This window comes from Malaclemys terrapin, chromosome 4, assembly GCF_027887155.1.
Source record: "Malaclemys terrapin pileata isolate rMalTer1 chromosome 4, rMalTer1.hap1, whole genome shotgun sequence".
Classification (NCBI taxonomy): domain Eukaryota; kingdom Metazoa; phylum Chordata; order Testudines; family Emydidae; genus Malaclemys; species Malaclemys terrapin.
In genome coordinates this window covers 11,434,308-11,448,588 of record NC_071508.1, presented here as the reverse complement: position 1 = coordinate 11,448,588, position 14,281 = coordinate 11,434,308, and the positions used below count along the sequence as shown (strand labels likewise).

At 42.2% G+C, this 14,281-nt stretch overlaps 1 protein-coding gene across 1 annotated transcript; it reads left to right on the top strand.

Moving 5' to 3' along the window:
• Positions 1–2,703: 2,703 nt before the first annotated feature.
• Positions 2,704–12,177, top strand: GUCA1B (guanylate cyclase activator 1B). The gene is made up of 4 exons (XM_054027816.1): positions 2,704–2,987; positions 6,600–6,749; positions 9,976–10,090; positions 12,029–12,177. Exons 1-4 carry the CDS (start codon positions 2,784–2,786, stop codon positions 12,154–12,156), a joined length of 597 nt encoding a protein of 198 aa, XP_053883791.1. The 5' UTR covers positions 2,704–2,783; the 3' UTR covers positions 12,157–12,177.
• The last annotated feature ends 2,104 nt before the right edge of the window (positions 12,178–14,281 follow it).

The window sequence follows — 14,281 nt, the reverse complement described above, 5'->3', positions numbered from 1 at the left end:
GTGCCATTTAGAAATCATACCCTCATAGTGTGCATTGTTGCTCAGTGTAGACAATCCCTCAGCTTCCCATTCTGTAAAATGGGGCTAATAATGTCTAACTTTATAGGTGCTGTGATCTTGCAAACGCTTATGCATGTGCTTACACTACTAATGGTACTAAAGTTAAGCACATGCATAAGTATTTACAGGATCACAGCTTAATTTCACTGGGCCAAATCCATCCCTGTTGAGGCAGGGTGGTGCCAATTGGATTTCTCTGTACCATCTTGGTACGTTGCACTTAAATGAAATTCACTTGGCATTTCGCTAGGGGAAAGCAGCTTTAATCTCACTGGTGACTCCACTGGACCCCATTTGTACCCACACTTGGCCTGCTCTGACCACGCCCTCCCCCTTTGTGCAGACTCTGATGTGAATCAACATGGCGCTTGTAGAGCCTTGCTTGGAAATGCTGTAGAAATGCAAAGTATGGATGTGCTCCTGCAAGCCCTCACCTAGCAGGACCAGGAGCTATTCTTCTAAACAGCACCCTGATTTCTTTGTGGTAGCGTGTGCCTAGCTGAGCTGTTGAACCATGTTCTTCCACGACATTATAAATTCCAACCTACTGCTAAAAAAAGTGACTTTAATCTTCATGCCCCTTGCTACTATAAGTGTGGAGTCTATTGTTTCCTATTAACGCTGCTCCAATCCTCTTAGCAGTAGAATCCTATCTGTGAGTCAGGCGGGCTCAGGCACATTTATAGCAATAGGTCATTTGTTTCCAGCTAACATGGTAAGACCCCTTGAACTCCAACACCTGGTGTGGCAATGGATAACGTTCTGGTATTGTCATAAAAACATGACAATAAAATCAAAAATAATATCAGGCACATAGAGAAATGAGGGCCAATCTTTGGGAGTGATGTATTCGATTGTAAGATGTCTGGTGCAGGGGCTGTGTTATCTGTATACTGTGCCTAGCATAATACAGTCCTGATTTTTACTAGGATTATAAAATATAATATAAATAATATATAATAATTACCAGTAAGTTATTAGAAGCTGATGTTTCTCCTCTCTCTATAAGATGTGAAATATTTCATTACAGCATGTAGTAAACACTTTCAAGCATTTCAATGAATGAGATACAGGATTTGAAAAAAATGATTTTAATATGATTTTTCTGTTTTAATTTTTTTTAAATAAATATATAGAAGTGCTGTTTTTTGAAAATCAAACATCTTATAAACAAACCATTAAAAGGTTATATATATATATAGTTATAGTTATAGTTATATATAATTTTCCTGTTTTTTTATCAGTTCTCATAGCAAAGGTCTGAAGCACACACGCCTAACTCTGGGAATAGTTCCCCTGATGTTAACAGGACTTCTCAGGTGTATAACGTTAGCCATATGTGTAAGTGTTTACAGGATCAGGGCCTATAATAAATAAGAGTTAGTCATTAATACAACCTAACTGACAATATTTATGCATACAGAATATCAGAGAATGAAAAATTCATAATAGGAAAAGCCAATGGCCAAGTTTTCAAGCCTGGGTTCCTAAAGGCAGGCACCTAAATCTATATTTAAGGCAACTAGATGGGCCTGATTTTCAGAGGTGCTTGGAACCTTAAGCTCCATCTGAAGTCAACGGAAGTTCTGCAGCTCTGAGGTCCAGGTATGGATGCCTACCTTTCAGCACACCATTTGAAATTTTGAACTGCAGTCTCCTTGAGAGAAAACACAAAAATTCATGGGTGCTAAGCGCTCACACAATGTTTGAAACTGCTCTATGCAATAAATGGTAGACAGATGGGGAACACAAAGTAACAGTAAGATGGTTACGGAAAATGTAAATAGCAGCGGTTGCGACAAAGGGTAAGAAGCAACAAGATGATCATATCCAAGTAATTTCAGTTTAATTTATGCTATATCGCCTATTGGGGTACTATGGGTGAGATTTCCAAAGGAGCCCAAGGCTGATGAGTCACTTAGATGCTTTAAAAAAAATTACCTAAAAGCTCATTTTCACTGGAAAAGGACCCCCTTTTTTAATTAAAAATGCGCAAAAATGGCACATTTTTCACCAAAATGGACCTGTTTTAGAGGGGTTTTTTTAAGTAAAAACACCCCTATTTCTAGTAGTTTAGCTTATCCTTGTGAATATTTCACACACTTGAAGGGAAGCCTAGAGTTTCCATCCCAAAAAATTCATACATGGGTCAGTGACTAGAAACTACTCATTTCTGATTGCTTTATTATTCAAATCATGCACAGAGTCAGGGAGAAGGGGATTATACATCACATATTAGAGGGAACCTCAGCTTTCAAATCCTTAGATTGACATAAGAAATCATTTTGATCCTGCCTGGAGTTTGCTCTTAAATGAGGCACAGCTCTGGAACATGTGAAGGTCTCTGTGACGCATAGTGGGACTCTCCTAATGATCTTAGTTATTTTTATCCAAGTCTGACATCACATGTACTAATTTAACTAAGGAAACCCACTCCCAGATCCTCTAGTGAGGGAATGAGATTGTAGGGGTGAGCAGAGACCACAGAATAGAAGGAAAGAGAAAGAAAGAAGAGAAGAAATATACAAAAGCAACACAAGGTGACAAAACAGAAATATACAGTACCCATGAAAGACAGGAAAGAGAAACAAAGACAGGAAATAACCCAAGAAGAAACTGAAGAAAGAAAAAGCAGCTGAAGGAGAAAAAGGAACAATATAAACTAAAGGACATTGACTACATTTTCCTTTCTTTTTTCTTTCTCTTCTGTTTTTGGGAGCAACATGGGACAACATTTCACCAATGAGGAAGGGGAACAAACAGACATTGATGTTGCCGAGTTGCAGGAATGGTATAAGAAGTTTGTAGTGGAATGTCCCAGCGGGACTCTCTTCATGCATGAATTCAAACGCTTCTTTGGAGTCCAGGATAACCAGGAAGCAGCAGAGTATATTGAGACTATGTTCAAAGCTTTTGATAAGAATGGGGTAAGTGTCAAAAACCTGCAGTAGTGGTCTGGTTAAGTAGATCAATCACCAGTCTTCTTTTCCTTCGGAAATTTGGGAATTGTCTTGGCTCATTGCGTCCTGTTGTTTGTTTTTTATTAAGTTTGAGACAAAGTTAGTGACAGATCTATCAGGGTTGAGCCCTGGTAGTCCAAGAAGGAGCTCTAGTTCCTCCCATGATGCAAGGATTAACTAAATGAAAACATCCTCTATAGTTCTGGTAGCTGAATCTAAACCATAGGTAGCAATTAAGGCCAAAATTTTCTCACTCCGATGCCTAACTATGGATTTAGATGCTTAACTTTAGGCTCTCCCCTGTTAGGCAATTTTTCCCAAAGAGCCTCAGACAGTAGAGCTGGCTAGGGAGATGAATGCCAAAAAGTTATCTTCCTCTCATGGTATAGAGGGAATTGTAGTGAATAAAGGTCTAGTGAGGTTCTGTATTCTGTGAAATGGAATGAGAGTCTTGTACTGACAGTGCCATGAATGCACAGACTGCAATCCTGGTTTTAGTGAAACATCTGCTGAGTGAAGCTGTTATGTGCAGGAAGTCATTTCACTTTGGGCCTACTCTAAAGTCCACCAAAGTCCATAGAAAGATTCCAATTGACTTAATTAGTCTTTGGATCAGGTCCTAAAAGCCCCGTGGTATATAGTTAATATAGAACTAAAGCGAAGCTGGTGGGCCAAAATAACAGGACAAAGTGCTCTTTTTTTCAGTCACTCCGGAGCACCCCCGGGAGCTCACTGTTCAAGTATTGATCCAGTGCTGAGATGACTATTAGTGAGCCAGATTCCCCCATTCTTACTCATCCTGATTAGTACTTCACTCTGCAAGCGGCCCCCCTGATTTCCCTGGCTCATTTTACTCCCACGGTAACTCATGATGATGATTGATGATTAATTAAGCACCAGAAATGTGCAAGCCACAAAAGAAGACAATCTCTATCCTGAAGAGTTACCATTTATCTCATTTCGGTTAACATTAATTATTTGTACTATCATGACAATATTTGGTCCTTATTAGTTTCCAGTGCTCTGAAATGTCATCTCCACTGCTCTCATAGGAGCATTCTCTGATATAATGTAAATAATTTTCATAGCTGCTGTTTCCATGGGCAGTGCAAGATAAGCCCCTAAGTAGTGACGACCGACACATCTTTTTAACATCAGCTATGTTATAAACAAGAAAAGCATTTTGGATTGGGAAAAGTGCTCTGTAAGAACTAAGTAGCATTATCATGTGCGCAAATAATGATACACAGGTGGAAGTTAAACAATATATTGATTTAAGCCATTCGAGAAGTAAGAAGTGGCTTAAATAATTATAACATTCTGGGTCTGATTCTCTGTTGTGTTTTCATTTACACCTTTGCAAAATGGGTGTGAAATGCTACCATTCCAGTTCAGGAACACTTTATGCCCACTGTGTACTAACTTTGTGTTGGTGAAAATGATGACAGAGGTCAAGGCAATGGAGAAATAGGCTCCTAATTCCAATCTGTTTTGCTAAATATTAACTTTATCAGTTAGTTAGATAGATAGGTAGATAGATTTTGAAAGGAGTGTAAGGAGTTAAGCAGCCAGCTCCCACTGACATTAGAGGGAAGGTGAGTTCCCACAACTCTCCTAAGTTTCTTTGAAGACCCCAGCCATATTAGTTGTATGGTGGTGACCATTATTGCAAGTCATTGTAGGACAAAGAGGTGACGGACATCAGCCTTCCATTAGATATAGAGGGTCCCTATCCTGCTTCCATTGAAATCAGTAGGGTCACGTCCAGAGAAAGGATAGCAGGGGAGGCCATGAAAGAGACTGACAAATCACATTTGGCTCTGAAATTAGGTTGCTGAGAAGAAACTTCTACAAAACCTTAAGCCCAAGCACTGCAATTGCAGCCATGCTGGTGGGCACCTGTGTAACCCCATTGACTTTCAGGGCCTTGCTATTTACATGAGCTAAAAGGGGTGTTTTTCAATACAGTTTAATCTCATTAAGATTGTTTCTTAAAGGTATTAAACTGTGTCTAAATGGGCATTGGAACGGACTAAGTGTCTGTGCGGTTGCCTCTGCATTACTCTAATTTGAAATGATACAAATTCAGCCAAGATTGCATTTCCAAACAAACACAGGCCCCTGTCTTGCAAATGACAGCACGTGAGTGCCCCATTTATGTGACTGGAGCTCCAACCAGGGGTAACCGGGGACCTGCACACTAACAGTTGCAGTATCAGGTCATAGAAGTCAGTTTTGCAGTGGGTGCACATACTGTACATACTTCCCATTAGCACGAGCAGGAGAGAAGCGCAGGCATGAATGGAATGAAAAAGGGGATATTTTTAACAACAATGTAATGATCATAATACTCACAAAATGTTATGAGGGTGAATGTAAGGAAATCTTTCTGACATCATAGCCTGCAAAGTATAGATCTTTTGGTCTTCCCATAAAGCACAGACTCACCAAAACTGTTACGGAATAGCCATAATAAAACTGGATGAACATGCTGGGCATTGGCAAGTGATTCCCACTGCCTCAAGAAGTGCACATTTTGGTAGGCTGACTGAGTATTCTCCTGTGCATCTTCCAATGTCCTGATCACTGGCCATGAGCTGATGCACCTGTAAATCTGGTATTACATAGCAGGGCCTCTCTGAGGGCAACCTGCCCTGAGGGGAGACAGTCCTCGGACTTAGTTGTAGGGAATCTGGGCCAGATTCTCAGCTGGTGTAAACTGGCTTAAGTCTATTGAAGTCAATGTAGCTGCAGCAATTTGCACCCGTTAAAGATCTAGACCCAGGTCTGTAGCTTTAGGTATTCGTGAAAAGTCACTACGTTCTCCCTTTGAACCTCAGATCTCCATGCAGCAGCACATCCAGTTATAGAAACCAGCTCACAAGTACCTTTGTAGACTGGATCATGGTTTATCTTTATATTGTTAAAAATCTTCTGTTGTTTGGAAATTCAGATTACTCTGGGCTGATATCAGTTTCAATCCAGCAGGGTCACCGAAGGTGAAATTCATCCCGGTGCAAAGGACTATATGGTACTAAGTCCCAGTTAAATCTCTCAAAGCAGAGCTTAAGTGGGGCTTATGCAGGACTTATGCAAAGCATACACTTTGGCTGGCCCTCTGTGCAGGGGTGAATTTCATCCACTGTGAGCAATTCTAGAGCACACTAAAATAAATGCACATTTTAAACAGCGTTTTTTGTTCCTTATTAAAATAAATAGACCACCGCTTAAAACATTCTGAATATACAAGACTTGACCTGATTTTTTCCTTGTCTTTTCCCTTCTCACCTAGTTAAACATAGCAGTTGGGGAAGGCTCTGTTTTTTTTTGTCTAAGACAGTGAACATCTGAAACCTTCCGATCAGATTCAACAACGGATCCCACTTTGCACAAGCAATCAATCAATTGGCTTGAAAGTGCACAGGATTCCTTAAAAAATGTAAGGAAGCAAATAAATAAATAAATAAATAACCACATAATCAAGAGAATCACCTCAGCATATTTTTCATCCTTGTTTACACAATTGTATTGATCGGGTATGACTAAGTGTCCCTGTGGTTGCCTCTCTTGTGTCTACAGGATAACACCATTGATTTTCTGGAGTATGTGGCTGCTTTGAATCTTGTCCTACGAGGAAAATTGGAACACAAGCTGAGATGGACATTCAAAGTGTATGACAAGGATGGGAACGGCTGCATAGACAAACCTGAGCTCTTAGAAATAGTTGATGTAAGTAGGACTTCACTGTTACTAACATCTAGAGGAGCCAACTGAGACCAGGGGCCCATTATGCTAGGCACTATATATACATACAGTATAGTAAAGGCAGTCTCTTCCTCAAAGAGCTAACAACCTGAGTAGACAAGACAGACAAAGGATGTAAGTAAGCGTTATTATCCCCATGTTACAGATGGGGAAGGGAAGCACAGAGAAATTAAGTGATTTGCTCAAAGAAAGGGAGCCTGTGGCAAAGCCGGGAGGGAACCATCTTCTCTGCCCCAGTTCAATGCCTTAAGCCCAAGATCTAAATCTATCTACTCACTTGGGGTAAAATCACCCTAACAGGGAGGCTCTTTATGCCCCATACTATTCATGAGCCAAGGGATTAATGTCATTAAGCAAGACACCCTTCCCTGCTCAACATAATGACCTGTACTGTTCTCAAATGAGTTAGCAATTGCAGAAATAATTCGGGATAATGATGAAGCCCTAAGTGAGAATGGCCAGCCTTAGTGACAGGGACTACCACATCCTTTGTGCAATGGCCTGGTGGGAACCACTGGGGCAGGCCAGGGAATAAGTTCCATGATCTGCAGATATATGGATCAGCTGCCAACAGACCGTGCATAAGAGGCCAAGGAAGGCAGGAGGCAGGCCCAGTTGCCAGGGAGGACCTGTCCCTGTAACCACCAGTGAATTCCTCATACAACAACGCATACGCTGGCTGGTGTGGAAGGGGTGAATTTCACCCCCATGTTATTTATGAGTCTGGATCAAGGTTTCCTGCTTGAATAGTGAGCAGTAACGGGAGAGACACAAGTTAGTGGTAATACTGGGCAGAATCATCCTTGCTGATCCGCACTGTGAATTTCTGTTATTTATTCTGCAATTGCTGTTCATACGTACACAGCTGTTGAGGGAGAGCTTGTGGCCTAGAGATTTAGGGCGAAGGGATTGAGCGCCAGGACTCATGGGTTCTAGTTCTTGTGTGACCTTGGACAAAACTCTCGATCTCTCTGTGCTGCAGTTACCTGATCTGGGTATCATTATATGTACCTACTTCACAGGGATATTTGTGAGACCTAATTAGTGATTATAAACCCCTTTGAGATTCTCTGAAAAGACAGTGTGTCAAAGAAAGGGAAACTTTCTGCAAAAAAAAAATCCCTTTGTTTTGTTGAAAAGTCAAAATTTGGAAAAAATTGACCAGCTCTAATTTACTGATGTCATTGTCACATGTGAAATGAGTATGGAATAAATAATGATCAGGGTGAGGGAGAAGGGTGAATTTTATTCTCTGGTTCTAATTGGAGAGGATGAATTGCTGGGATTAGGCTCATAACTAGAGTCAGGTGAATGCTGCAAAAACAGCATTAATAATATCCATTAGAATCCCCATCAGTGTTCGGTTTGATGAGGTCCCTTTGATGAACGTTTGCTTGAATGAGCTTTGTACACACAAGTGGTTGGAAAAAAGGCTTTTTCGTACGTGAGCCAGGTTGCTTGTGCATGAAACAAGGATATTCACTATGCCTTATTCAGTCTTCTCCTGTTTAAAAGTTTTCAGTTACCCAATCAGGGATCAGAAACATACGATGTGACATAAGTGATCAGTCAGACATCATGAATAAAAAAACAGCAAATTGTCACAGTCCCCAGTTCATGGATACCCTGTAGGCTGAAAATGTATCAGCTGAAATCTTAGAAAAATCTTTATGAATAATGAATATGTTCAGAGAAATCAGAAAGGACTAGGTCTTCTTGGTACAGGTTCTCTTTGACAAGGCAGGATCAGCTTTCCTTTGAAAGAATTAAGGTTGTATCTCTCTCTCTCTCTCTCTCTCTCTTCATTGTGGTACCTGAGCACTTAACTTCTTCCCAATTCTTAGAGCCCTGCAAATCTGTGGAAATCTGCTTTATATTCACAGATATCCACATCCGCAAATGCGGATATCCGTAGGCCATGTTTGCGGATTGTGGACCGGATGCCGATACAAATTTTGTATCTGCGCAATTCTCTCCTAACCAACAAGGGAAATACTTAGTAGTCACAGAGGGGATTATAATTAGCCAGTGTCTTCTTCACTAAAACCAATTGACCCCTCTTTTTGGATAGGTCATGGGCAGCAGATGTGGTAAGGATCCTTTGACCAGCACCATCAGGGAGGACAGCCCTAATGAAGTTTAGCCATGGTTTTAAGGTCAACGGGGAATCAGGCATGGCTGTGTCATGCCTTCACCAATCTCCAGGCTGGCAAGGTGCCAGCCAAACACTTCAGCCTCATGAACACAATTGGTGCTGAAGAGGCATTTGTCCCAAGGGAAGCTGGGATGGAGGGGTGAATAGAAAAGACCTGTCTGATTCTAGTGACAGAAAACAGAACAGACCACTCTGTGCTTTCAACTACACCACTCCAAATCTTGAGTAATACCACTGACTCCAATTTGGACCAGATATTTTAACATACTAGTGTATCTGCTCTTAGACTGAAATTGTATTAGGAACCTGTCTGGTACATCTATTTGGGATCTGCTTGGATGAAAGGTGCTACATAAATGCACGGTCATTATTATTACTGGGTTTTTGCATTTTAGACATGTTTACAGACTAAAATGCTTCTAGGGGGTTGCATGCAAGGATCTGTTCCTGCTCCCATTGAATTCAGTGGCAAAAACTTCCATGAGAGCAGAATTGGACCCAGAAGAGGAAACAATCCCGAGGATTTAGATTAATTAATTAACTAATCAATAATAACATTTATTCTTACTTTCACTTAATTATTATTATTATTTCCATTCCCCCTCTTTTTCTTTCTATTAGCAGAGAATTTTTTTCTGCAGCTGGAGAGTGACAGCAGGGCCAGAAGTAGCACAGTGACTGCCAAAGTTGGCCCCTATATCAGCAACTATCTACACCCCCAAATACATTAGTAATAATACTAATAATGAGATGTGAACGAGCAGTCTAAGCACAGATCTGGGAGGCATGGATAGATGCACTAGGGTTCTTTCCCCAGATATGCCACTGACATGCTATGAATTTTCCCATCTGTAAAATGGGGACAATAATACTTGCTTACCTAGCTTGCAGGGGAGCATTGAGGTTTGATTAATGTTTGTGAAAGACACAGACAGACAGCAGGTTCAAAGTGCTAAATGTCATCATTAATAACTCTCTTTCTTTGCCGTTTGCTGCTTGCCAGCCCTGTTTACTCACAAGCTTCGTTTCTTCCAGTCTATTTACAGGCTGAAGAAAGTGTGTCGGTCGGAAATGGAAGAGAGGACTCCACTGCTCTCCCCCGAGGAAGTCGTGGACAGGATATTTCAGTTAGTGGATGAGAATGGGGACGGTAAGAAATTTACAGCTCAGGTTGGATTCATGCCTTGTGAACAAACACCTCTGCTGGCTAGATCAATTAAATCAGCTTTATTGTTGATCACCTAGAAGGAAGATCATCTTATTCATATTAGACATGGTGGACCAAGCTCTGATCTCAGTTACATTGGGGTAAATCTTGAAGTAAGTCCTTTAAGGTCAATATCGAGGGGAGGGAGAACATTTCCTGTTATCATAACATAAGAAAACAGGAGTTCAACATGGGAAAGATCTTCTAATCTAGCTAAGTAACTATACCACACCCATCTACATCTCTGAGATTATCCTATCTCCTAGAACAGACCTTGAAAGGTCATTGAGTCCAGCCCCCTGCCTTCACTAGGAGGACCAAGTACTGATTTTGCCCCAGATCCCTAAATGGCCCCCTCAAGGGCTGAACTCACAACCTTGGGTTTAGCAGGCCAATGCTCAAATCACTGAGCAATCCCTCTCCCAGATCATGTGATACCCTGCAAAGGCAGAATACAAGGCTCAATCCTGAAACCCTGGAGTAGTCCTTTATAGTGCCATTGAAGTCAATGGGGCCACTCACATCAGTAATGGTTTGCAGGATCAGGTTCAGAGTTCACCTGAGAAAGGATGTATCAGATATCAAACTATAGCAACATTTGATCTTAGTCAAAAGCCCACTCAGTGAAGGATAGGACTGAATATTTTTCTGTCTCTTAGGCCTTGTCTACATAGGGAAATTGACCAGAATAGCTATTTTCGAATATTAGCTATTCTGGAATAACCCCATGTGGACACTGTTCCAAAATAAAAGTGACTTTATTGGAGAGTAATTACTCTGCTTTGGAATAATTCCTCCAGATAAAATCACCTTTATTTGGTAATAGAGAGGCCACACAGAGGAGTTATTCCAGAATAGCAAAATTATACCAGAATAGTGATAGTTGAACAGTTATTCTGAACAGTCGATTTCTCCCATGTAGACAAGGCCTTAGGAAAGGGATCTGATGACAAACTTTGCGTAACTGTGTTGTGGGATGGATTGAAACCTGAAATACCTATACATTTGGTGATTTTACAGCACCCTGGAAGACAGGTCACATATTGATGAGCAGAGGACTGGTACTGAATTGTTGCCCTCATTGTTACATTTGCATTTAATGTAGAGAATATCATTTTTACTTCCTTTTCTCCTCTTCTCTCTGACTTTGAGTATGTCTACACTACAGGGACTACACCAACATAGCTATGGCACCATAGGTATGCCGGCATAACCTCATAGGGTGCATCTACACTGCACCCTTCTTTTGGCAGCATGTAGGGTACATACATACGTAGTCCCCCTAGTATAGGTAAAGACAGCAGTGTAGTTGGTGAGGCATAGCTTAGGTAAGTAAAGACATGCCTGTAGGTTGTGGGTATGTATTCAAGTCCATACCCTACTCTCTATTTGCCCAAGCAATGCCTCTCCAGCTACAATGCTACTTTTAGCAGTGTAGTGTCCTGCTGCCTCCTCACGGCTGCAGCCTTTCCCCGCCACAGGGAAAGACTCCAGTAGAGGGTCAGCCTTTCCCCCGCTGCCTACCCTTTGCCAGAGCCTTTAACTGATATGTGTAACTACACACCCCAGTGTGGAGATGATGTGCTTTTCACTGTGGCATGTAGTTGCATGTCCCTTAAATGCCACTACCAGTGGTGTTTAGTGTAGACATAGCCAGAGTGTAGACACAGCCTATGCTGTCTTAAGGCATTTTCTGTCAGTGAAGGAACACCATCTCCCTGCGTGAGGTGTAGCTAGACTAGCAGAAGCATTCTTCCATCTTCCTAGCTGTGTCTACACTGTGGGTTAGGTCAACACAGCTATGTCAACCTAAATGTTAAGTGTAAACCAGGTCTTTCTGTCACACTCTATCAATCTCTATCTTCCCCATTTCTTCTACAGGGCAATTGTCCCTTGATGAGTTCATTGATGGTGCACGGAAAGACAAGTGGGTGATGAAGATGTTACAAATGGACGTAAACCCTGGAGGGTGGATCGTGGAACAGAGAAGGAAAAGTGCTTTGTTTTAATTGACTTCACTGTGATCATGATATGAATGAAAATGTGTGATGCCGGGTGCACCGGTGGCTATTTCATTTTGAGGGTGAAATCACCAGATGGCAATCGCCTGTCACTCTTAATACAATCTCAGCATCCAAATGAAAACTTCAGATGGCTTGAGAAACCATCTTTCCATATGTCACACCTGTTTGCTGAATATAGCTTGGAGACCATTGCTGGCAAGCCACTGTAGGGAATAGGCCTCTTTGTGTACAACCCTGCTTGTCAGGTTCCTGGTTACACCCAAAGGAACTAACGTCTGATAGTATCCTGCCACGGCTGGGTATTCTGAGCAGTGTTTGTTATTGAGACTGCCCCAGAGGATTGGGAAAGCAGTGTTCCTGATGCAGTGGAATTGCTTTCATTGTAGATCAGTGTGTCTGTCAATATCATCAATGCCTGCAGAGAGATGAAAATATTGGAAAACAACTCCAAAAATAAGTGCTTTGATAACAGACTTTGAGCACTCAAGAAGTCTGTTATGATGCCTAATGCGTGTGTGAATGAAGGGTGGATGTATTTCATAGACTACAATAAGCTCTTTGGGACAGGGACTGTCTTTTTGTTCTGTGTCTGTACAGCACCTACCACCAGGAGGTCCTAGTCTGTGGCTGGGGTGCCAAGGCTCTCCGGTAATACAAACTACTACTCATTGTAATAAGTGCATTGCTGCTAAACTAAAATCATTAGACATCAATGTATCAGCATCACAAATGCAAATTACATTCCAGCCCGTGAGACAATGTTATGTTCTGAATTTCTGTGCTGGTAGCCAAAACTGTATGTATACAGAGCACAGGAAAATATACCGTAGAGAACAATAGTATACTGGCTGGGCAGATGGAGTCCAGGCCTTTTCCGTCTCTCGTTTCTATCTGCCAAATCCTACTCCCTGCATCGAGCCAGAGCGTCTTGGTTGTGGTAGGTTCTGTGTGAAAATAAAATCTCCAGATCATGGAGTAGCAGTGGAAAGTGCAGTATTCCTTTACTGCAGGCTTTAGATGCTGGGTTGACATAATTAGAGGTCCACTTCTTTTTGAGCCTCTGTTTTCTTATCGAGTCATTGCAGTCAGGCAGATTTCTCCACATTGTGGATCTATTCTGAACTCATTCACCTTGCAGACCTTTCGCTGCCATTGAGCAGGGCCGGCTCCAGGCACCAGCTGAGCAAGCTGGTGCTTGGGGCGGCAGATTGTTGGAGGCGGCATTTTGCCCAATCCTAGGGCGGCATGGCCGCTTTTTGTTTGTTTGTTTGTTTGTTCCGCTCCGGCCGCCCTGTAGGGGGCGGCGGCTCGGAGAACCAGAGCGCCCTGCAGGGCAGTCTTCTTCCTTCCCTCCCCGCCGACCGGAGCGGAGCCCTCAGGGCAGGCGGCAGTGCAGCAGGAGGGGCCGCGTGTCAGCGCCCCTGCTGTAGCCCTGGCCGCCCCCTTCTCTCTCTCTCCCGCCCGCTTCCTCCCCCCCTCCCGCCCCCCCCCCAGCCAGTCCCCCTGCACCCGTGCTCCGGCCGCGCCGCAGGTTTTTTGTTTTTGTTTTTTGCTTTGCCGTTCTGGCCACCCCGTTTTTTTTTTTTTTGCTTGGGGCGGCCAAAAAAGCCAGAGCCGGCCCTGCATTGAAAGGTGGTTTGGGTCTGGAATGAGTGGCTATGGGAGGGCAGAATTTTGCTCATTCATTTTCACGTGAACAAGAGCACCAGCATTTGTTTGTAATGAGTGCTGGTAGAATGGAACCAAAACGATCAATGACTATCCTAAGGGATAAGCATGGTGTGCGTTTACTCCAGAGTTACTAAGCCAGTTGTACACCACAAATAGTGAATGGCTGATAGAGAAAATAATTGTTAGGCCTCCTCTAGCCTGAGATTTGTTATACTTACAAATAACAACCATCTCTGAAGAGTGCAGGTTGGATAATGGACAAGAAAAGAGGGACAAATGTATCAAATAGTTTATTTGCAATCAAAAAATTAAACCAGAAAAAAATATGACTGAATATACTAGACCTGTATTTTTTCCCTTTGAAGCAGTAGGTCTAATCATATCTATGGGAGATTTGCAATCACTTTTCATTTTTCTGTGGCCTTTTACTGTAATGTCC